The sequence below is a fragment of the Rhinolophus sinicus genome, linkage group LG01, assembly GCF_036562045.2.
Source record: "Rhinolophus sinicus isolate RSC01 linkage group LG01, ASM3656204v1, whole genome shotgun sequence".
In the NCBI taxonomy this organism is placed as follows: Eukaryota; Metazoa; Chordata; class Mammalia; order Chiroptera; family Rhinolophidae; genus Rhinolophus; species Rhinolophus sinicus.
In genome coordinates, this window is record NC_133751.1 from 207,410,978 (window position 1) to 207,435,772 (window position 24,795).

The 24,795-nt window shown below is 45.7% G+C and overlaps 2 protein-coding genes across 5 annotated transcripts in view; one reads left to right on the forward strand and one right to left on the reverse strand.

The window, feature by feature from the left end:
* The window catches only part of TRAF3IP1 (TRAF3 interacting protein 1), a 54,474-nt gene that overhangs the window by 26,379 nt on the left and 3,300 nt on the right, over window positions 1-24,795 (forward strand). For 2 of the 4 annotated variants that reach the window (XM_074315957.1, XM_074315953.1), the window contains exons 13-14: window positions 425-501; window positions 23,693-23,916. In XM_074315957.1, the coding sequence (XP_074172058.1) occupies window positions 425-501; window positions 23,693-23,916 (301 nt within the window). The other 2 variants (XM_074315959.1, XM_074315962.1) reach the window with 2 other exon arrangements.
* On the reverse strand, window positions 16,116-18,384 carry LOC141567704 (pre-mRNA-splicing factor RBM22). Its single transcript, XM_074315967.1, has one exon. The coding sequence runs from the start codon at window positions 18,350-18,352 to the stop codon at window positions 17,090-17,092; it is 1,263 nt and encodes a 420-aa protein (XP_074172068.1). The 5' UTR covers window positions 18,353-18,384; the 3' UTR covers window positions 16,116-17,089.

Sequence of the window (24,795 nt, forward strand, 5' to 3'; positions counted from 1 at the left end):
TTGGTTTTGTTTTGTTTTTTAAGAAGTTGACGCTTGCCCCATAAAAGAAGTATTAGAACTTAGAAGTAATTCAGAATTGTTATATCTGCTTGTAATAGGTGGTTATCTTTTGAATATTACTCTATATTTCTTAATCTTTGGAAGTAGAAAAGAAAATCTATTTTACTTCTAAATTTTTTTTTTTTTACCCTTTAAGGAGCTGATTTCTTTGAAACACTCTGAAATTGTGTAGTTAATTTCCACACCAGCTGGTACCAGTCTGTGTAGGCCATCTTTTGTCAGATAAAGATTATTTGAAGCTGTTTTCAGCATAAAGGAGGAAGACTGAGAACTTAGTCTTCTTCCCATCCTGCCACCCACTTAGGAGAGAACGGCTTCGTTGGGCAGAGAATAACTTGAACATAAAACCACTGCTTTTCAACAGGAGGACTTGTCAAAAAAATTTTGGAGACCAAGAAAGATTATGAGAAGTTGCAGCTGTCGCCCAAACCTGGAGAGAAGGTAAGGAGTGGTGTCTGTGAACAGGAGCATTTCAGCCGTCTGTGTCACACGTTTACTTTGAAAAGTTGGAGCACCTTTCAAATGCTGTGATTATCAGTAGCGTCTGTTTCTATATTTAAAAGCTGCAGTTGGGAGGATGGAAAATTCAGGGCTCTTTCAGTGTGCTGTGACTCCCCCGGACCCATCCAGCCCTGTCTTGAGGGCGGCAGCAGCCTCACGGGGGGCCCAGGAGTCAAGGTCAACAGCCCGTCTGCTCTGACCCTGGTTCTCCCTCCATGCGGAGTCGAGAGGCGGGGGAGGTGGCCAGTGGCAAAGGAAGAGACGGGGCAGTTTTGGAGCCTGGCTGGCGCTCTTTGTAGCTGGGCTTCCAGCAGTCTTTCTTACAGGTGTGTGATGTGTCTTGTTGGGACCCCAGCCTCGAGCCAGACACTGCCCTTGGCATGTGACCCTGGCGAGAACACCTCCAGGCCGGGTTGTGCCTCATGTCACAGCCGGGTTGCTGTTGTAGTCACTTCAAAAAATAGGAATAAATACTCATTTATTGTTTTGTTTTGTTTTTAACAGAAGGAAGTTTCTTGGCCAGTTTTATCAGCAGCCAACAATTCCAATCAGTTTTACACACGACACACCCACTTGCACACGTGCTCCCCCACTCATCCCAGTTAATTTAATGGTTATTTGTTTTAGATAATTCTGCTTAAAATACCCTGGTTGGTCATGAAGACATGGTCTGAAATAGCCCTGAGGAGAGCGTGCAGTGAGAGGAATGTTACAGGGGCCCTTGGAACAGTGATGACGGAGGCTGACTGGGGTGGAGGCTGTGCCTGAGGCCTCTGCTCTTCTGAAGGGGACGGATGGCTTTGTGCGGCCTGCTCACCCCAGGGCTGTGCAAGGCTAGTTCGTCAGAGTCCTTTTCCTGGGCCTGAGGCTCCCACTGTTCCGGGCTGTCTGCCCCCAGTGGAGGGACTGTGTGCCTCTAGGCGGTTACTGTAGGTGGCCGAGGAAGCTTCAGTTGGTTTAAATTTTATAGCTCTGACTTTTATGCAAAGCATACTAGGCTGGTGTTTCCAAGTGTCCTCTGAAGAGTAAATTTCAGAGTAGTGGATCTTTTGACGTTAGAAGATAAAAGGAAAAGAATCCTCGTTTGGTGAACATTTGATGCTTTGAAAAAGTACAGCGAGGAAGTGTTTGCAGAGGAAGGGATTGCAGTCGGGAGGATGGGTCTTACAGCCGAGCAGGGAGGAGCCGGCAAGCCTGTCTGCTCTGCTTTCTTTAGTAAGTTGATACACCTCAGATTTACATTTGACTTGGTTTTCTAGAAAATCTTGGATTTTTTAAAAATAAAAGAAATTAAAATGTACAGGAAACGTTGAAGTCCTTTCTGTTTTTCCCAGCCCCACGGTCCCCGGGCAGCCACTGGAAGGCATGCGGTGTGCCCTTGCTGTGCCCCTTGCTGTGCCCCTTGCTTCTGTGCGTACCTGCCTTGTTCCGGGAGACGTGCTGTTTCCCTGCTGCAGGTGTGTGACGTGGGTTGCTTCTTCAGGCAGCGTGTTGTTTCTGGGCCCCTCCTGTTTCCATACTTGTGGATCCAGTTTGTTCACTTTAACTGGTGATGGTGCCCCATTATTTGTTGGTTAGTTCCCTTACTGACTGATGGGCATTTCAGTCTCTCAGCCTTTCGCTGTGATCAGTGCTCCATGGGCTCCCGCCCGTGTCTCCTGGCGTCCGAGAGCCAGCACCCTTGCCAGGCATTATCTGCATGTTTTCTGTGAAGGGCCAGGCAGCAAGGACTCCCGGCTCAGAGCCACAGTCTGTGGGCTACCGCTTCTCAGCTCTGCGGGTGAGCCAGCCCGCAGGCGTCCGAGCACATACAACGCTGAGCGAGTGTGGATGTGTACCCGTGAAACTTGGCTTGCAGCAGAGGACCCCACCCTGGGCCGTAGTGTGCAGCCCTGCCTCGGAGCCCGTGTCCAGACAAATTGCTGTGCCACATCGTCCCCAAAGCGGCTGTTGCGATTTGCTCCCCCAAAGGGGTGGAAGTCTGCGCACGTGTGTGCCAGCCAGTTGAGACAGCGAACATGGCCGCCGCCCTCGACGGCAGCCTGTGCCCACTCTCTCCGTGCTCCCCCAGCCCCAGGCCCACATCCACTCATGCGCTTTCAGTCGCTGCTCTGTACTTTGCCTGTCCTACAATTGTATGTGAGTGGACTCGTTCGGGACATGCTTTTTTTCCGTCTGGCTTCCTTTACTCGTCAGACTTACTTTGAGACGTGTCCGTGCTGCAGCATGTGCCCCCTGTCATGCCTTTGCATTGCTGTGGGCAGGCCACATTTGTCATTTAATGAACACATGGGTTGTTTCAGTGTGGGCCTGTCACAAGAGAAGCTGCGGTGAACGTTCACATATAGGTCTCCGTGTGGACAACTTCTTCCATTCCTCTGGGCACATACCTGGCAGTGGGACTGCTGGGACACATGGTAGACGTGTGTGTACTGTGGTAAGAAATTGCTAAGCTGTTTTCCCACGTGGTGGCACCATTTTCCATCCTGCCTGCAGTGATGAGACGTCCAGTAGCTCCACGAGGTCGTCACCACTTGGTACGGTCACAGCCTTTGGAATGTTCGGTGCGTGTAAGTGGCGTTTCCTTAATGGAATGATTAGCCCGTCTCCACTGCTGGCTTCTCCTCTTCTCACTCTTGGTGCTGTTGAAGTCTAATGTTGCTGGCTGTGCTGTGCTCTCAGGTTATCCTTTCTGTTGGTTTTACCAAGTCAGTTTCTTTAGTGGGTATACTCCATTTTCCTATTTCTGTTTTAGTTTCTTTTGTTAACTACTATTTGAATCAGTTAGGATTAGACTGACATGTAAGTGAGGAAAGATCTGAAACAATAGTGGCTTCCATGAGGTAGGAAGTGCTTTAGCCCACGAGTCCGAGTCTGGAGGTGGCAGTGAAGCCTTCTATCTCATTCCTGCACTCTCGGGACCTTCACGCCTCAGGGCACCTCAGGGGCCAGGATGGCTGCCCGGTTCCAGCTGTCAGACCTGCATTCCAGCCAGAAGGAAGGAGGAAGAGGGAAGTAGAGGCTATTTATTAGAAGTTGTGCACACGACTTCCACTTACGTTATATTGGCCGGGTCTTTGTCACTGAGGGGACCGTGAAGGGAAATCTTTATTCCAGGCATCAGTTTGCTTGGCTAACCATCAGGGATTCCATTAACACAGACTAAAACTTGCCAGATTTTCTCACTGCCTGGCACGCTCAAAACATGGCAATATTTGCAAGGCACATGGGTATGTGGAGGAGGCCGCCTGCTGGCCAAGAGCCGAGGGTTCTGGAACTAGCGTTTCTACCACGTTGGGCTGTACTCGGACGCAGGACGCTTTGCTGAAAGAAGGGAGAGCAGACACTGGGGTCGGCCGCAGTCTGTTCCACAGCCTTTCCTAGGAAGTTGTTCATTTCATTCACATGTACGGAGTCATGGCACAAAGACGTTTGAAGTATACTTTTATGATTTTTAAAATGTACCTACAGTTATAGTTTTCCTTTCCTTCCAGAAATGTTGTCTTTTTTTTCCCCTTGATGAGACCTTAAAAAAGCTTTTGAAATAGACACCGTCTAGCAAAGGATCAGCTTTTGGTTTTGTAGATACTCAATTTTGTTTTCATTTCATTGATTTCTGTTCTTTATTTTTCCTTTTAATTTCTTTGGGTGTTTACTTTTTCTAGCCTCTTGTGTAAAATACTTAGCTCATTTATTTGTAGTCTTTGTCATTTTAAAAATCAATATATTTAAGACTATACATTTCTCTTTAAGTATGCTTTATACTTGAATGTTAAATTCCGTGAATAATGAGTTAATATTCAATGTTAAAAATTCTGGAATTTTAACATGAAGTACTTTGTTGTTATTCTTTTTAAACGTGGGCTATTGAGCAGTCTGTTCTTTAGCTTTCAAACATAAGCGTTTTTAAAAAGTCTTTTTATTGACAGTATCTAATATAATTGCATGTTCAAAGGATATGGTCTGTATGATACCAATTTTTGGAATTGCGCCTGTCTCTGTGGCCTGGTCTGTGGTCGGTGTGTGTAAATACTTCAGAATGCCTGCACAGCCGTCTGCTCTGCACACTTTGGGGCCTGGCCTCAGTGCCTTCTCGAGGAGGCAGCTGTAAGAAGGTGAGCTCAGCCCGTGGGCCAAGTCTGCCTATCGTCATGATTGATTTATACGTATGAGTCATGATAGGAGTTACTTGTCTTCTCTCTGTCTGCTTAGAAACTTGAATAGGAGATGTTTTCTCTGCTTTTCACATAAGTTGTAGCGGGCCCTTAGTCTCGGTACTTTTTAGTTTTTTGGAGGGAGCATTTTTTTTCAATGCTAAGGAAATACATATTTGTAATCTGGGCATCTCTCCAGCCTGTCTTTGAAGTTGCATTGGAAGAAAAGCCATTTCTTATTGTGCTAATGGACTTGAATAATACATTATAGAATAAATATGTGAATCCGACTGCTTTGAGCATTTTTTTCATTATCCTGACTTATTTGTTCTCTTTTCAAGAGGAAATATTAAACTTTGTTAATAGTAAGATATTAGTTCATGCCAGCATTTTTTCCTTCAGATTTATGAAGGTTTTGAAAAACAACCAGAAAAGCAGTTTTATTAGCGTTTCTTATGCTTCAAAACTACTTGCTTTTTAAACTTTATTACTAAAGATGCTTTAGAGTAATAGACAGCAATTTCAAAGATGGTTCACTCACTTTAAAGTACTGTTTAGAGATTTCTCAGTCCTGAGTTTTCAATCTCCTTTTATATTATCTTCTTTCAGCTTTTTTTCATGTTATATCTGTTCGAAGTGAATGTAAATTTCAGATGATTTTTCTTTTCATTTAAATTCCTTATTTTGAAATAGACTCTCTCAGAGTATTTCCCTTTGTAGATTTCTTTCTCTTTCAGCTTATTTCAAGTTGTGATTTTACTCTCTTCAGCTTCTTGGTCACGTAAATGATGCATCTTCAGGGGGAGTTGGGGTCACCGCTCTCCTCTGGTGAGAACTTGGGCTTCGTGGGGAGGCAGCTGTAAGGATATGTGTCAAAGCCTGTGGGCCGCGTCTGCCTATGGTCGTTATCCAGCTGTACGTGTACATACGAGTCATGATGCTAGTTGCTTGTCTTCTGTCTCGTTTAAAACTTCAAATAAGAGATGTTTTCTCTGCTTTTCACAAGTTGTAGTGTACCTTTGGTCTCAGTACTTTGTGCTGGATTTTACCTGCGTGTATGTATTTTACTGTCCTTCTCCGTGGAAGTTTTAATAAGGGCCAAATGTAGCATCCAGTGTCGGTAGAGATTGTAGATGACATGCGTTTGGAATATGAGAACCTGTCATGTGTTGTAATGCCTCTTGATAGAGAAAACAACCTTATCACAAACATGGTATATTTTAATTATAATAATTAGTATGTAGCAAATAGCTAAATTCTTATGTGAAAGTCAGGGATTTCAGTCTTGCTCTCTTTCACTTTGTTGATTTAAATAGACCTTTAAATTATTTCTTATTTTGGTAGCTAGATGGTGCAATTTCAACACAAATGCTTTAATCCTGTTAGGGAAAAAAACGCTATTCCCAGTTCCTTCTTCACTGAAATTCTGCACCTGATAAAAGTATTTTTAGTTTGGACGTTTGTGGTCCTAGTGTTATTAGATTCCTTTTGCTAGGAATATTGTTTTCACTTAAATATTTTTACCCAGTGAATGATAGTGTGATGAATAAACATCTTATTTTAACTAAAAATTTCAACTTAAAATTCATGTCATGCAACATTGATCACTTTTCTAGATTGTAGTCACTTTTGGCCCCATAGACCATGTTGCCTTAGTCCCACCAATACCCTACTCTGTGCTTTGCATAAAAGTTAGCTTTAGTTTGGTTAACGTTGACACCCTAAGTCTGCAGACATAAATTCAGTTACTAAGTAGGGAAGACCTGGTGTTTAAATATGTTCAGTGTGAGAGTTAACGGATGCGTGAGGGGTCAGTGTTATCGTAGCCGCAGGATGAAAAGCACTTGATAAGAATTAGAATTCAGATTGAATTTCGTCAAATTGATTGTAAAAAAAAAGGGGTAAAGCTCAGTGGGACAAAGTGCAGGTTGCCTGGAGAGCAATGAAGAGAGAAACAGAAAGGACTTCGTCACAAGTTACAGATGCTCAGCCGCCCAGCGGCCATTGGCCCAGCGGCAGGAAGCAGTGGGACGCTGCCCCGACTGGAGACTCATTCAGTCGTTTGAAGAGGTCTGAAGACTTAGACAGTCCCCAGTGAGACAGCATGAACTTGTTTTAAAAAAAAGAACATTAGAAATCAGGGCTTCCAACGACCTGGCAGAGCTCAGCCTGCCCTGGCCGGCCGCTGCCACAGGTCTGGCGTGGCTGTCCTCGGCATGGAGCAGTGTCACTGAGCTGGGTCCTCAGGGTTGTCTGCTGTCCCAGGTGGGTAGTGGCTCAGCGGTGTCAGCAGTGAGCAGAGCCTGGCAGCTTCTCGGCAGCTTCTCACCCTCTCTGCTGTGTCTCCCATGGGCGATCTCTCATCTCCCCGGGGCGCTTGGAGGCCAGCCATGGCTGCTTTCCAGGAAATTAAGGTTCCGGGAGTCTCATGCCCCACACCTGGGTCCTAGCCCTCATCCGGCTCTGGGCTTGAGGAGGAGGTCACATGGGCTACCTGGGGACAGCAGGGTGTCCCAGATTTCCCGTGCATTACGAAGGACGCAGGGCCTGTCGCTCTGGAGCGGGCTCTCGCTTGAATCTCTTGGCTTTAGGCGGAGCAGCATGTTTCCAGAACCATCTTAATCCTGAAATTCCATATTTCTTTGGCTTCACTTTAAAAAAGAAATGTATTTCCTGGTACCTTTTTTTTAATTCTGAGTTTATTTTGTTCTTTTCGAAACATGCCCACTTGAGCCCACTGCTATGAGTGAGAAACACATTTATTTTTCTAGCTCCCATCTTGTTACTGTTCCTTGGATTTGTTTCTGACTTGAAAAGCTGCTTCCAAGGAAGTGCTGCAGCTGGGGGATCAGACCGGACGTGGCTGAGAAATGAGGTTTTCTCAGGTTTTGATTTCAGCTGGTAGAATGGACTCAGAAGGGACGTGATGCCCAGACCAGTGACAGAGCTTTGTCACTTTTCTCCGGGGTACGGGTCACAGGGGTGTTTTAGAGGAAAGAAAAACTGAAGTGCTTGGCATTAAAAAACGTTGATTCCCGATCCTTACAGCAGTGACGCACGTGTAACTTCTCATGTTGGAGCATCAGCTAGGTTTTCTGATCGGAACCCCCCAACCGTTCCTCTGGCCACAGATCCCGCCCGCCCCCCAGGTGGGCCCTTTAATGATTAATGAAGCCCCTGACAGCCCTTGTCACCCCTTGTCACGGAGGCCGGGACGACGGCCACTTAGCAAAGGGTTACTCTACGTGTGCTTTACATTTTAGAGAACGTTCTTAAATCTCTTATAACACAAATTGATGTTAAAATAGAAATGTGTTTAGACACTAATTTCTTAATAAGTTATTTATAAGTAAAATGCACTGTATATTGACACTCTGACATGTATACTTTATGTTACAAACAAGATGTATTCTAGAAGTTTTATTGGTTAGGTTTGGAAACTCAGGAGTCATTCCCTTATATTAATATGTTGGGTACTGGTTAGGTTTGCCGTTAGCTTACAGAAGCTTTAGTGCACAAGTCGAGTTCACTGGCAGTGAAAAATGATAGACACTGATGTTTTCGTAGTGACAGCTAAGCCAAGCAAATAAAGTAAATACTTTGGAGCATTTTTTAAAAGGTACTTTTGAAGAAAAACAGACGTAGAAGCAGGTCCAACCTTTAAAGCTGTGAAGGGCACTTTTGAGAACTTTCAGCTACTCCAGAGATAACCGATCGGGATGTTCAGTGTGAAAGTGGAGCGTGTGTAACTGTCGTCCTCACAGGGTCTGTCCCTCTGCCCCCTTGGGTGCCGTCGTGGTTCAGCCCTCAGCCCTCGAGTAGGTGAAGTCAGCTCAGGGACTACGGAGGAACGGCCTCCGATTGCCCATCCTGGGCGTGGTAGCAGGGACCCGAAGGACCCCGAGTTTGGCGAGCTTCTGCGACATGCCAGGCCTGGGTCTGCTGCCGCAGCCAACTCTCAGTCATCTTACACTCACAGGAGAGCTGCATGTCAGTACAAAGGAGTTTTCCCCTAAACTGTTTGAGAACTAATTGCTGACATCACTGCCAAATACTTGACTGATTTCTACAAATAGGGACCTTCTGCGTCACCACCACAGGGCCCCCGAACTACAAAATGGACACCGATACAGCTGACCCTCCAGCAAGCCCTCTGTCCGCTCTCTCAGTGGGAAACAGTCTGTAGGTCTTTCCTTAACTCACAACCTTTACCACTTGGAGGATTACAAGACAGTTACTTTGTAGCAGGTCCCTCAGTTCGGGTCTCTGATGTGTCCTCAGGGTTAGATCCAGACGGAGCTCTTCTCGCAGAATCCTGTTGCGCAGCGCGTGTTTGTCCCACCGCTGCTGGCTCTCGCCTGGGTCTCTTGATTAGAACGAGTCTGCCAGCTTCGCCACTGTCAGGTTACTCCTTCTCACTTTGTAATTACTAATATTTTGTTCAGAAGTACTATGAAGCAGTGTAAGTGTCCTGTTCTTCTCTAACCTTCAATTTAATCATTTATTTGTCCCTGTGGGCTCATGGTTTCCAACTTTATTCAGCGGGTTGCGTACTCTCTCACTCATTATTTTGATTTGGCCGGTGGAGTCTCCTTCAGATCGGCTCTGGCGTCCTTTCAGTCACCAGCGTTCCTCAGCTCCCCTTCCTTTGCGGCCTCTGTGTACTTCCACTGCCTCAGCCGCTTCTCCTGGTTCCTTTTAGTGGAGACGATGTTTAGAACCCAGATGTGTTCGCAACATGTGCTCCCTGCTTTTGGAATGTTTCGGCTCTCAGGCCCTCTCAGTGGTCAGAACTGGAGAAAAAAGTGCATGTGTGCGCACGTGTGTGTACGTGTGCATGTGTGTTATGTGTGTGTGTGCATGTGCTTGTGTGTGTGTGTGTACACGTACACCAGAGGGCTCACTCTAGTTACCCCCTTCTGTGTTTGTAATTCCCTCCCTGAGCAGTGTGAACCCTGGCTCAGTATCCCTGGTAACCAGTCTCTCTCTGCTGCTCTGCACCCCGGCCGGTGTGGATGCTGTGTGCACCCACCTTGGGCTCTGACAGCACCCCTTTCGCCCCAGGGGTGAGCTCCCGGTCACTCCCGGTCTAGACAGCCTGTGCTGTCTGCGGCCCCTCCTCCCTGGTGCCCTCCCTCCTTCCACACGCTGGGCCCACACTCCCCACCCCGCACCCTCGTGCTGATGCTTCCCTGGCTTTGCCCACCGGGGGGTTCAGGAGGAAAAGGGGCAGAAAGAGACCGTTCCTGACTTGCCCTCGGAAGGGACTCTCGTAAGGTACAGACCAATGTGTCTCATTTCCCTTTCCTGCGCACATAGCACTGGACACAAGTAAGTTGTCACTAACTGCTGACTGAACAAGAGTTAGCAGAGAAGGAGGGAAATGGATGGGAACACGTGATAAAACGTGAGGAAGCACTGGGCAGGAATGAAGAAGTTGGAACAGAGCGTTACAGGAGTAGCGGACATTTTCCACAAGGCTTCAGGGAGGAAAGGGGCCTGGTAAGGAGGGGCTATAGCCTGGGTGAACCCCGCACAACCACTGGGGTTGCCATCCTGGTGCTAAGCCCTGGCGGCCCGGCCTGGTCGCAGGCCCCTGAGCATGGGGAGCAGGTATAGCTGTCTGCCCTGTGGGTTAGACAGTAATACCAATTTCCAAGGCAAGTGTGATAGGAATGTGGTTTGCATAGCTTTCTGACATCGATTCATATGCTGTTAAATGAATGTGTGCCTTTTAGAGGCACTTGGTACATTGATGAAAGCAAGAAGCTTAACCTGCTATGAGCCTGCTCTCAAAAGTGCTTTTATGTTCTGGGCAAAAAAGGGAACTCACAATATTGGCAATACTGTTGAGATAAAAGGGTTTTATAAAAACAACAAAACAAAGCACCATCCAGTGAGTACACTGTAGGGCAGGGAACAGTAGGTTTTTTTCAAGGGAACTAGAGTCAGATTTGCTTTTATACTTGTCTGTAGCCCAGGTGCCCAAGAAAGTGGGACAGGAGCTGCCACATTTGGAGAAAAACAACTGGCCCCCAGATCCTTATTATTTAGTCAGGTTGGTGTTTCACAGGTAGAAACAACGAAAGACATACCCAGGCTGATGCAAGGGCTCAAAAAACATTGCTCTTGTATTCTTGAAAAAAAAGTTGCCCGAAATATAGTCTGTCTGGATAACTGAGAGATCAGAAAGCAAACATGAACAAGCAGCTCGAAGCCCACCCCTCTGGAAAGGCCGCGTGTAGACCCCTGTGACCTGTGCAGCGGTCCCTTGTCACAGGTGGCGTTGGCGCACTTGAAAAGTGCCTGGTCCAAACGGAAATGTGCTCTAAGTGTGAAAGGCACAGCGGACTTCAAACACTTAGAAGGAAAAGAGCAACATAAAGTATCTCGTCAGTATTCTTTGTATTGACTAATGTTGAAACAGTATTTTGGATAAATTGAGTTAAATAAACTTCACTGAAATTAGTTTCACCTATTTCTTTTTACTTTTTTAATGAAACTGGTAGAAAATGTTAAATTATATATGTGACTCTCGTGTTTCTATTGGGCACCAGTGGTATGGACGAAATGAATTCAAATGGAGCCGTAAGCCAGTTAAGCAAATAGAACTGAGCATAACTATTACTACAGAATTGAATGGAAAAGCCCTAAACCGGGTTTCAGAAAATTAGTTGTATAGAAAAATAACGTCGTAGTAGTAGGTGGGAGGGTGGAGGGTCGAAGGTGGCAAACCCACATTAAAATCATCATTTATGCTCTAGTTTTTTCTTCACTTTCCTTAAGGTGTTTTGATGACTGAGTCTTAATTTTAATCTCGTCAAATTTCTCAGTCTTATGTCTTATGATTAGTGGTTTTTGTGTCTTAGTTAAGAAGTGCTTCTCTAAGGTCAGAAAGATATTTCTTCTGTTTAAAAAATTAAAGCTCTGTTTTGACATTCGGGTCCTTAATCCACCTGGGATTGATTTTCCTGCCTGTTGTGAGACAGAGGTGCCGTTTTTGCCCCATATGGATACCCAACTTTCCCTCGTTTCCACACTGATCTGCCATATGTGGGGCTTTTTCCAGATTCTGTGCAGCAGCGGTCAGCAAACTTTTTCTGCATAGGGGCAGGTAGTCAGTATTTTCAGCGGAGAGAGCCTTGTAGTCTCTATCCCCAGTACTCAGTGCTGCCCTTGCAGGCTACATGCTGAGGAATGAGTGTGGCTGGGCTCCAAAAAAACTTTATTTATGGATGCTGAGATGGGAATTTTATACAACTTCCACGCATGTCACAAAATATTACTCTTTAAATAATGTTTGCAACTATTTAAAAGTGTAAAAACCGTTCTTAGCTCCTGGGCTGCACAGAAACAATGGGTGTTAGACCAGCCTGCAGGCCAGAGCCCTCCCCACCCCCATTCCCAGTCCACCCTGCTTTCATCACTGTAGCTTTATAATCAGGCCCCTCTGGTAGCTTGGCTGGCGATTGGTCCTCTGTGCTTCCATGCAGGTACTGTCACCAGCCCCCTGGATTGCAGTGGGAGCATTCCTGCATGACACTCGCCGTTTATTGGCCTTCTTTAATGTCTCAGTAGATGCTGATGCTGTAGTCGGTGGAGGATGTGAGCGTCTCTTGTCAGATTTGCATCTGGGTGCTCTGGAGTTTATCCTGCTGTTGTAAATACTGTCTAATTTAAATTTGTTTTCTAATTCTTTGTTGCTGGTAGGTAGGAATGTCCATGACTCACAACCAGCTTCCTTGATAAACTTTTCAAAATGTGTGTTGATTCTTTTGTGTTTTTACGCTGTACCAGCGGCCGGTACTGACACATATGATGGTGAGAAACGGGCCGGGGCACCCGGAGGCTGAGGGGCTGGTCCAAGGCTGTGGGGGTGGGGAGCGGTGGCGCACCTGGGCACGTGGGCGGTCACCCGGGGCAGGGGCCCTGCTGTTCCCCGTGCCACCCTGTTGTTCTCGTCACCGCTAAGTCCTGGCGGCTCACTTCCTCCTTGCCTGTCCTCCTGCTTTTCTTTTTCTTGTCTGATTGCTCTGGCAACTAATGGGAATGAGTTTCCTTCCTCACTTCGATGGGATGCTTCTGAAATTTACCCTTTTCTGATATTTGTTGTAGCAAACAGATGGAGAAAGTACAATTTTTTCCCCCCGTATGGGGCTTTGTCATGCATGCGTGTTGAATTTTATTAAATGCATTTTCTGCAATGATTAAAATGATTCAGTTATATTTAATTTGTTAACTAACATTGATGGCTTTTTTCTCTAGAATAGATGATCGATGATGGAATGATATTGTTTGTGGATAACTTGTTGGGGACTTACCTGTAAAACTGTCTGAACACGGTGTTTCTTTTGTGGGAAAAGTTGAAACCACTGCTTTTATTTCTGTATTAATTATGGGAGTATTCAGCCTTTCTATTTTTTCTTAACTTCTAGTTATCAGTTTCTCTTAAAATGTCCAAGTTTGTAAAAACATCTTGATAGAATTCTTTTAAACATCTCTATTTGTAGTTTAGTTTGTTCTCTCTTTATTAATAATTCTCCTTATTTGTGCTTTTTTTCTTTTCCTGAAATCATTTTCTTTCAGTAATTTGTCAGTTTTCTTAAACCACCAACTTTTGACTTTATTGATCTTCTCTTTGAATCTTTGCTTTACTGATACCTCCAATTTTTAAAATTTCCTTCCTTTTACTCTTTGTGTTTATTCTGTAAGAACAAAACTTCATGGTTAGGAATTACAGATCTTGTTTTTTTCTAAAGCATGTATTGTAACAGATAGTTAATAGTGAAATAGAATGTATTCCAGCTCTGAATGCTCTGTTCCCTACTAGGTAAGTGTGTTTCCGCCTGTTTCCTTTCGGAGTCAGTGTTTCTTCTTCATCTGTGCTGCCACATCCAGTAAAGAGCCACTTCTTTCAATTGAAAAAAATTCAGGCTGGTTGTTGTAGCATCGTTGAACATGGGCTTACTTATCTTACATTTAACCTAAAAATGATTCTTGAGCCAAATAAAATCACTCGTGTGTTATCTCTTAAGAATGAATGGCACATATAAAAATTCAACATCCATTATGACTAGAAACTCATAGTGAACTAAGAATAGAAAGGTATCTCCTCACGTTGGGGACAAGAGGACCTGCGTCAGGGACAGTGTCACCCTGTTTAGATTTCTGGAGGTTCTGTCAGTGCACAAATAAAGGAGGTTCCATTCCAGAGGGAAGACAGGATCGTCATTCTGTGACGATGACAGCAGCCTATCAAGTAACTCAATCCCCCCAAAGTTAAAACTGTTAGGAAAAAAAATGATGACCAGTGACAAAATAAATGTACACAAGTCAGTATTTTTCCTGCATGTCAGCAATACGCAGTGGGAAACCACAGTCTCCTCCCGACCTGGAGATAACATTGTCACTTATAGGGGCATGTCTGCGCCTAACAAGGCGTTTCTAGTAACTGGATTGGGAAGCCAAGGAATTTTACCAAGAAATGGAAAAGGTCTGGAAAAAATCAAGGCCTTGTGTTCCTGGATGGGAAACTCAATATTACAGAGATGTCGTTTCCCTCCAATTTATTTATAAATTTAATGTGATTCCAGTAAATATTCAATGGCTGTTTTGGAACTTGGCAGAGAGTATTTTAAGGTTCATCTGGAAGATAAACGTGTGAGAAGAGGCTTTCGTAAAAATGCCCAAAAGGACCAGTTCTAGGGCAGTAAGGTCGCGTTCTTATTGCGTTAAACTTTGCGTAGAGAAGGGAGCGTTTCCGCTGAGAAGTTGAGTTCTGCCTCCCTGTTGCCCGCTTGCTCTGTTAATGTCAGTATGACCAGTTCTCCGTGTGATCAGATGATTTGTAAATTATTTCCATTTTTCGGGTCAGTGAGAAAGGCCAATCTGAACACTGTCTTCTGTGTTCTGTAACTAACCTGGCTTCATTCAGCCCGTGACCCCACCGGGTCTCAGCCCGGCCTCCTCCTCTGACCTTACACTAATGTCCAGGAGGGCTGGCTCCTCGGGTCTAGTCCGGGGAGTGATGTTCATGGACGTACTTCACAGTTAAGAACTTGTGCTCTGCACCAGCTCAAGGGCTCCTTACGTGCATTTCTTCTCCCATGGGAGCTTCCCCGTCAGTGTGGACAATTAGCTAACATTTATAGCGTACTTCTTACGATTAGGGAATTGCATGCGTCGCTTCATTTAAGCCTCGAAGTAATCTGTGAGATAGGTTATCCCCATTTTCTAGGTTAGGAAACTGAGGCACAGAGGTCATCTCGTCCAAGGTTATGTAACATTAAGTTGCAGAGGTAGGCTGGCACCCCAGATCCATCTGGCCTGGTCTGAGCAGTTAACCCTCACATGGTGTAGCTTCTCATGCAGGCATTCTAGAAGCTTCCTGCTCATGCTGATTTCTTATCTGTAGTTGCTGCAGCGAGCAGACTTTCTCACCTGGAAGATTGTTCACATGTTGTCATATATGTCCCCGACGTGCAGCGTTAGTTGTCTGTCTGCTGCCAGTGGAATGGTTCACTGTCATTGCTCACAGTTGTTGGATTGCGGAAATGCTGCAGGAGCCTGTGTCCTTTTCTACACATAGAAATACAATGTTGTTTCATGAAAAATAGTTGTAAGTTGGTGTCCCCATTTTGGAAAACTGTTTGACATTGTCCTAAGATTGAAGACACACATGCCCTGTGACCCGGCAGTGCCTCTTCTGGGTGCATTTCCTGCAGAACCTGCAGGGGGACGTAGATAAGAGTATTCAGAGTTGCATCGTTTGTAAACGTCCATCGGCAGTCGCGAGGGTGAATAGATAAAATTAAATGCCATTCAGCAGAGCAAGTGAATGAAATACACGTGCTTGTGACTCCTTGTTGATTCCTAAATTTACTGTTGAGGAGAGGCTGACACACACGGGTGGGCACTGCGATGCCATCTGCCCTGTACGAATGCCGCAGGCGAGCAGGGGACCAAACAGCAGGGCATGCTGTACACCCAGGCTGGTTCAGCACCAGGCATCACGGTGGTGACCTTAGGCCTCGGGGACCCCGGCGGCCTTGCTGTCTTGACCCAGGCTGCAGGTATTACATCTATCATTTTGTTACACCGTGCGTTCTGTTTTGTGTGCTTTTCTGTGTGTGTGTAAAGGCTAACGTGTTTGATTGCAGACTGTTTCACTGTGCGTTCACGATAGCCGGTGTGACCTGCATCAGAGATGAATGTATGGTTCCCATAGGAGTTTGGCGCTGTGATATTTCTGGGTGAACAGAACACTCGAATAGTTACTCTGTTGGTCTCTGCTTTCCTGTTGTAACTTGGATGCAGGCATTCCTCGGTTTATGAAAACAAGGCACTTTGACAGATTGTCTAGGTTAGTGCCTGAGGTCACAGAAGAGTATGTTATTTTTTTTTTTTTTTTTTTTTGAAAATTGACCCATTTTAATTTTTTAAAAACAAAAAACATAACAAAACATCAAATTATTTTTACCATCTACAATTCAGTTCTACCCAAACATTCAAAGACCAGAGTCCCCTGCCCAGAAGCAGGGAATGAAAATGCAACACACGAAGGCGAATGCCGAAGGTCAAAGTTCCAGCTGAAGGTCACAAGTCTTCCATTCAAACACACTCCAATGCTTTCCATTTCACAGTTGGTGAAAGTGTTTTACAGGAAGTTCTTTAAAATAATTTCATCCCAGACACCAGGTTTCTTCAATGATACACAGCTCCACGACACGTTTCCATCCGACTGATAGAATTAAAAAATAGCTTCTACTTGAGTTTTCTTTTGGTAGCACAGCATTTACTTGTGTGAAACCATCAGCCAGATCCCTTTGTTAATCAATGAGGAAAGGAGAGGTAAGAGACCTGGGCTGTGCTCAGTCTGCCAGTTTCCACTTGTCTTTCTGAGGGTGTGACTTCAGATGTGTTAAATCACACTCATGCCACTACAATGATTAGTACTAGTAATCTTTTTCCAGATGGTAAAAAGGGAAATATCCAATGGACATAAAAATGGTCAAAAGATTTTTACTACAGGTCAATTCCCCCCACCCCCAGAAATACAAAATGAACATATAATTGGGATGGTCACTCTGGTTGGACATTCCAATTCACCCCACTGCTTGTTCCACACAGAAGTTAAAGGGAACAGGCATTAAGTTTTATTAGTAATGTTATAGTAGTAACCAGACGTGTTCGTGGCAGCTTATTTGAGGTCCATCAATCAAAGCATGGGTGTCATTCTCTGGCTGCCCATATCTGAACACATTTAGCTACCACGGAAACTACAAAGGGAGGAAAAATATATTTATTCCAAGATTCATTTACTGGGATTTTTAAGCGCCCTGTCTTCCGTAGAGCCCGAGAGTGATGACAATGTGCTAGGGGCTGCTGTGTTTCCCGGCATGAGCTCCCATCCTTTGAGGGTCCTGAGAAGGATAGTGGATTGGTCCTGGAGCCCTCATGAAAGGAGGTGGTGGTCCCATTGGGTGGAACATGTGTGGCCCAAAACCTGGGGGTGGGGGCGGGGCAATACCAGGAGGTGGCGGCAGGGCAATGTTCACCATAGCGGGAGGACCACTGGGTGGTAGGTTGAAGTAGTTGGCAGAGGCCTCCTCTTCTGCTGCAGGAGGAGGAGGAAGAGCTCCTGGCAGTCCTGGAACGGGCTCTAGCTTGATCCCAGAGTCTGTGGTTCCGTCCTTCTCTTTTTCTTTTCCTCTGGCTGCTTGGGACCTTCCCCATTTCACGTTGAGTCTACGGCCATTGACAATCAACTTATTAAAGGACTTCTCCGCAGCCACTTCTGCAGCCTGCCTTGTGGCAAACTGGATGAAAGCACACTGTTGTCTCTGTACAACGGTGATCGTCCGGATTTCTCCAAACTGATAGAAATGATTTCTTAGATCTGTCTCGGTAATGGTGTCACCCAGACCACCAACATATAGAGTGGTGATGGTCTTATCCTCTGGCGGGTCCAGACGAGGCATTGTTGAAGCCCGCTTTAGCAGCTTATCTGCCACAGGGTCATTGATTCCATAGTACCGGTCTTTAATGTTCTGATCAGCAAGGGGGTCATCTGGATCTGTAGGCTTCTCATGTCTGTATGGACATTCTTCTCCTCTCTTACATTCTCCTTTCACCCAGAAGGAGCAAATGTGAGGTCGATTCCTTCTGTAGTAGGGTGTGGTCCGGGCCAGTTTGAGCAGCATGTCACTGGTGGATGTGGCTTTCCCCAGCATGCCAACTGGCCGTGTCCCGTCAGAGTTAGAAATCTCCCTCTCCATATTCTGTGTGTAGTACTCTTTGTTGACATCTGACTTTGGCATGTCATCCTTAAAAGACAACCCTGCATCACGAACCTGGATGGGGAGGCCATACTCTAGATCTAAGAGGCAGGTCTGACAGACATTCTTCAATTTACTGCAGGTTTGGCACACTTCGGTCTTCTTGAAACGCATGCGGACCCCAGGGCACCAGCGAAACACTGTGAATGGCCTGGCACAGATTTTGCATTCCTTCCCATATTTTTCTTTGGTCATTCGGATATACGGGTTTTCTCCAAGACACGTCTGGCACAGAATGGGGAAGTCCGCATCCTCCCAGTTCTGCCTGTTGTAGGTGTTGGAACCCAGCGAAGTCGCCATGTTAAGAGCGTCCGGCGGCAGAGGTAGCTTCCGAATTGAGTATGTTATTTAAAGCACATACTCACTCTGATTTATTACCCCCCGGTTAATCACAGCTTTGTTTATTGGGTTTGCTTCCTGTAGGGAAAGCCCTGCTCAGGGTGTGCAGGACCCTCAGATCCAGGGGCAGGTGCCACCAGCCCCCCTGTTGCACCCCAAATCTTGCTCCTGTAGATGGCTGGCAGTGTCTACGGGTCCTGCTTGAGGCATCATTTTAGAAATAGTACTTTCTTCTCCTAAAGCATTGACATTGAACTTAGAGAAGCAAATCTCTCAGGTCAATGGTTTTTATTTGTCTGATGTATAATAAATATTTTTAGATTTAAAAATCACTCTGGGGACAAGTGTGGATGTGGTAAATGCAAATAAGATTAAGTCCCAAAGTAATTTACTGAAAACTCTTGGAAAGTCACTTTTTCTAAAGTGCTTATACCGGGGTGCCAAAAAAATGTATACATACGATTTGTATTCACCTTTTGTTATCGGTACATATTATTACAATTTTAATATAGTTTTTTCCTTTCGTAAAATGTATATAGTTTTTTTGGCCCCCTCTGTTCTTTGCCAGAAGCATCCTGCCAGAAACCAGCTTAGTAAATCGTCTGCAGCCTGCAGCAAAAGGAGGGCACCGGAGGGCGGACACATGGCCCGTGAAACACACATGGCTGCCACCCCTCTGTTGCCTGTAGAAACCGATCCCATGACAAGGGTGCCACAGCCACGTGCTCAGGCCAGCCAGCATGGCTCCGGGAGGGTGTCTGAGCTCAGAATTGCATCTTTCAGGAAAGAGTTTTGAGGTCTGATTTCATGGTGTGGCTTATTTATACTTACAAAATGGAGATGGGCAGGGACTGTGTCAGTAAGTAAGATAAATGGCGTTTTGATGACAGGACTTGTCTTCCTGGAGCTGGACATAACCACCTGTTCGTTGGTGCTGACAATACATAACCACACTCGTATTTTCCCGTGTGCGCCCATGGCCGCCACGGTGCCTCGCGGTGCGAGCTGCTTCCTCACGGCAGCCAGCTTGGGGCTTTGTGGCATTGTTCTTCGTGTGGATAAACTTAGGACCACGGTCAGCTTTATGGAGAGTTTCCTGTGTGCGAGACACTGAGCTGCCCGTTTCATGTTACCCCGTTTAATCTTAGCTGCAGAGTGAACGTTTTTACTTCCATCTTACTGTGAGGAAACTGAGGCACAGCGCTTGGTCAGGCTCCCGAGGCCGTCGCATGAGGAGGTGGGGAAGCTGGGCTGGCACTGGCCTCACGACTGCAGAGCGCTTGTTCCCGGCCACGCACTGCCTTCCCCACCAGTCCTCCCGTGTTCTGGGGGTTTTAGGTGGTATTTTCTGTCATTACATAGTTTCATTATTTTTCAGTCTTTCGTTTTCAAAAACTAAGCATATTGCATATGACTGATTCCTGAGTGGTGAGTGTGGTAGTAGGTTCTCAGATTTTATTGTACATCTTAAGTCCATGAAACGGGTTTGTAATGGTTACGTTCTCCTGGAAAGTTGCTGATGGAGCTGCATAAGCGGTGTATAAATCAGTCTGTCGTCAGAGGGTGTGCTTTTCTAAGCACATAATCACCGCCTGACCTATTCACCCCCACCCTGCCACGGCCATTCAAATGAAAGTTTGAAAAATGCCAGAATTTTGATGTTTTGCAGCGACGAGTTTGCAGCAATAAGTCTCTCTTGACTATCAGAACCCGAACCCAGATGTATCTTATTTTAAATTCTTGACCTCTTAAAAATAAAGTTATAAACTTTATGATTAGTGTTCCAAGTTCTGCTCGGCTCTGCGGTGCAGGGACATAGAGCTGGACGAGGCAACGTGGAATGGAGGGGCCGGACCACATAGCCACAGCGTCCTCTTCACCTTGTAACTCAGGGATCCCTACGACATTTATGTATGTTCGTCTCCCATCCTGGGTTCTGAGCCCTAAACAGTTTTACAGTAGAGTCCACATGTGCTGAAGACATTAGAATTCTTAGTAATCAGTATGAATGGGCTTATATAGCACTGTCTATTTCTCAACTAAGTCAATGAGAGATTTATTCATCTGCCTATAATAAAGTCAACACGTTTTCTTGGGAAGTAATTTATAATTGTATCAGAGTCGTGTTCATCATGCAGCATTTTAAAGGCATTTATGTTGCCATTTCCCTTTTGCTCTCCTTAAACTTATTTTGAGGTAACTGTAGATTCACGTGCACTTGTGAGAAATCACAGTGATATCCCAGGTCCTTTTCCTGAGTTTTCCCCACCGCTGACATCTTGCACAACCGTAGTGTAATGTCACACCAGTCGTGCTCCCCGTGATACAGTCAAGATACAGAGCCTTTCCATCACGGCAAGCATCCCTCCTGTCCTTTCACAACCACACCCACACCTGCCACCCACCTCCTTCTTAACCCCTGGCAACCACAATCTATTCTCCATCTTTCTGATTTTGTTGTTTCAAGGATGTTCTGTAAGTGGAATCATATAGCGTGTAATCCTCTGAGACGGGCTTCTTTCATTCAGTATAATTCTCTGAGACGCAGGCGGCTGTGGGAGTCAGCGGTCCACCCCTTTCTATGGCCGAGTAGCCGTCCGTGGTGTGGATGTAGCCGTTCATTTAACTCTTCACCTGGTGAGCGCCGTGGGCCGTTTCCAGGTTTGGGTGCTTCGAATAAAGCCTCTGTACACATCTGTGTCCAGGTTTTTGTGTGAATACGAGTCTCATTTCTCTAGGAGAACACTTGCTGGGCCTTGTGCTAATTGCATGTTAGGTTTTTACAGAAACTGCCACACTGTTTTCCAGAGCAGCTGCACCATTTTACAGTCCCACCAGCCGTGTACGAGGGTCCGGCTTCTCTGCGTCCTCACAGCATGTGGTGGTGTCACCGTACTGATTTTAGCCATTCTGATGGTTGAGGAGTGATGGCATCTCAGTGTGGTTTTAGTTCGCATTTTCCTAAGGGGTAATGACCTTGAACATCTTTCCACGTGCTTGTCCTCTATCTGTGTGTCCTCTTTGGTGAAATGTCTATTCATGTCTTTTGCCCATGTTTTAATTGGATTGTTTGCTTTTTGCTGTTAAGTTTGGAGAATTTATATATTCTAGATACTAGTTCTTTGTCAGATCTACGGTTTGAAAATATATTCTCTCACTCTCTAACTCATCTTTCATCCTCGCAACAGGGTTTCTTGCACAATGAAAGTTTTAAATTTTCATAGAGTCCATTTTACCAGTTTTTCCTTTAATGGATTGTGCTTTTGGTGTCAAGTCTGAGAACTCTGCCTGGCCCTACATCCCAAAGATTTCCTCCTTTTTTCTAAAAGGTTCATAGTTTTACATTTTACATTTAAGTCCACAATCTATTTGGAGCTACCTTCTGTGTAAGGTGTGGAGGCTTCGGTCAGGGTTCACTTCCCCCATGTGGGTGTCCAATTGTGCGGGTGCCATATGTTGAAAGACTCCATTCCTCCACTGCGTTGCTTTTGCACTTTTGTCAAACATCCGTTGGGCCTATTGGCGTGGATCTGTTTCTGGATTCTCTGTTCTGATTCATTGGTCTGTGTGTCTGTCCTGCCAGCACACACTGCCTTGCTTACTGTAGCTACATCCTAAGTCCTGAAATTGGGTAGACTGGCTGCTCCCTCCTTAGTCTTCTCTTTCTAAGGTTTTAGCTCTTGCAGGTCCTCTGCTTCTCCACATAAATTTTAAGATAACCTTGTCTATATCCAAAACAAAATTTGACATTTTTATAGGAATTGTGTTAAACCTGTATATCAGTTTGGGGAGAATTGACATTTTTACCATGTTGAATCTTGTAATTGATGAACATGGTATGTCTCTCCATTTATTTAGATCTTCTTTGATTTCTTTCATCTGCATTACGTAGTTTGCAGTATACAAGTTCTATACACATTTTGGTCGATTTACATCTAGTATTTTCCCTTTTTTGAGCAAATGGAAACACAGCTGATTTTTGTATGTTTATCTTATATCATGCAGCCCTGCTGAACTCACTCACTAGCGCCACGAGTTTCACCTTTTATTTTCATTTAACATTTCCAGTGTGCCAGGTGTGTTCAGGCTTTGCATGTGTTTGCCAGAAGTCAGCAGGTGGTGGGGCTAGGGTTGGCAGTGAATTATTTATTCACTTCATTTGTTCACTTGACAAATATTTAAGGAGCCACTGTATGGACCACAGCGGATCCAGACAGGGGTCCCTGCCCTCTTGGAGCCTGCAGTGTGAAACCGGCATTAGAAGTAACACAGTGGTTACATAACGTAGTAAAGCAAGTTCAAACGTAAGACATAAGCCTTCGATTATAACTGAATGCCTTTGCCTCGTACTCGGAGTGGGTAACGCCGGCAGGCCACAAGCAGGCTGAGGAGCAGGAGCGTCGGGGAGGGCTTCCTGAGCCAACAGCGTTCATTTTCCCAGGACAGGAGTCCCAAGCAAACTGCTTATTCATTATTATCAACTTGCATCACTTTTTGAAATTCAGAGATGTCTGTGATAAAAGCTCATATAAAGAGAATCCTGAAGTTGCTTGTCAACGAACTCCAGGCCAAAACCAAAGCAGGTTCCCCGGTGGCCTCTGGGTCCTCACCTCCTTCAGCCCTGCTGCGTGAGCTCACCCCACCCGACCGACCCCGCACCAGTGTGCCCCCGAGGGCCCCAGGCCTCAGAGTAGCAGGCTTCTCGGCCAGCGGCTCGGTGCAGCGTCAGCCTGACCTCCGCGGGGCCCTGCCTGGTGCCGTGGGCCACACCCTCATCCTTCTCCTCCCCATCACCAGTTTTCTCTCTTGCAGGTTCCTTTCCTCCTTTCACCTGGCAAGCTGGGTTTCAGAGTCATTTGAGGTGGAAAGGTGGTGCGTTCAAGTAGTGATGCAGGCTCAGGCCCCTTTCTCAGCAGTGCATTTGGGAAAATCATTAGTGTCCCGAAGCTTGTGTAACCATAGCTACTATAAGTTTCTGGTCATTTGGGAAATAACACCTTAACATAGAGAAATTTGCCCCTCAGACAGCCTTCCAAGTAAAGAGCCCTGTACCCTCTGCCAAGGGAAGGAATGGACCCTCGCCCACACTGCTTACTGCGCACACAGCGCTTCGCACGCACGGCGGGGCTGCTGCTGGCCCGGCCTCACGTTCGCAGAAGCAAAGCAGTGTCACGTAGGCCGGAGGGTCTCGAGCCAGCAGTGTCCCCACTCCCCTGCCATCCTGCCTGAGTACTGAGGACGCCTAGCTCGCTCTCTCTCTCGCTCTCTCTCTCTCTCTCTGTGTTTTCCCACTGCCTGTAGGAGAAGTTGCCTGTCTTTGAGTCTGCCTGGAAGAAGGAAAAGGACATCGTCTCCAAGGAGATAGAGAAGCTCCGCGCGTCCATCCAGACGCTGTGCAAGAGTGCGCTCCCCCTGGGCAAGACCATGGACTACCTGCAGGAGGACGTGGACGCCATGCAGCACGAGCTGCAGCTGTGGCACAGCGAGAACAAGCGGCACGCGGAGGCCCTGCGGGAGGAGCAGAGGTCAGTGGGGGGCGGGGCCACTGGGGGCGGGGCCACTGGGGGCGGGGCCAAGCCTGCACCAGCGCCCAGCCCTCCTCCCCCAAGGAAACCTGTTGCTGCTTCTTTCCTGTCCTAGTGTACATTGCTTTGTAGCAATTGGAGAAGATTTGGAGTTCATGTTCGCATGCATAACAGATTCAGACATTAAAAAATACAGGGAACTTTGCAGTTTGGCTACCATGTTTTTCATGTGTTTTATCAAAATCCCCAAAGCTTTATAACTGTTTATAGTTGGAAAGTATTTTAGTTTTTTACTCTGAAAGAAATGCTAATGAATGTATTATGAAATTCCTCCTATGAAAGAAATATAATAGTGACTAAAAAGAGATTTATTTTAGGGAAGTGTTTGACATTCTATATCAGTGAATCTGGGGTGCATATAATTTTATATCAACCCTTAAGCGTTTTAGAAAACACTTAATAAGACTCAGTGATATACCCAAACCCATATAATAAAAAGCTATATTATAATGAAGTCCTACTCTTTATTATTAGTCTGCTTATTCTTAAAAAGCCCCTTAAATTTTAAAATGTAAGCATGAAAGAAGTTAGAAATCACTGAGAACTTTTTGGTGCCTATTCTAGAATGATCCATGGTCACCCCCATCCAAAAGTAGAGCGTTCCTCTGAAACCTTTCGTAAGCCGAAATGGCATAAAGCAAAGATTTTTGAGCATTGCCAGACCCAAAAAAATCACCCACCGAATCATCCCAAATAACACGTAAAACCTCACGTAACCCTGTCATGTGGTCAAAGCAGGAGGGATACGATAGATACACACCCACCAGTCAGTCCACTCAAGCAATGGACTGTCCATTTTATCCGTTATTGGGGTTCTGA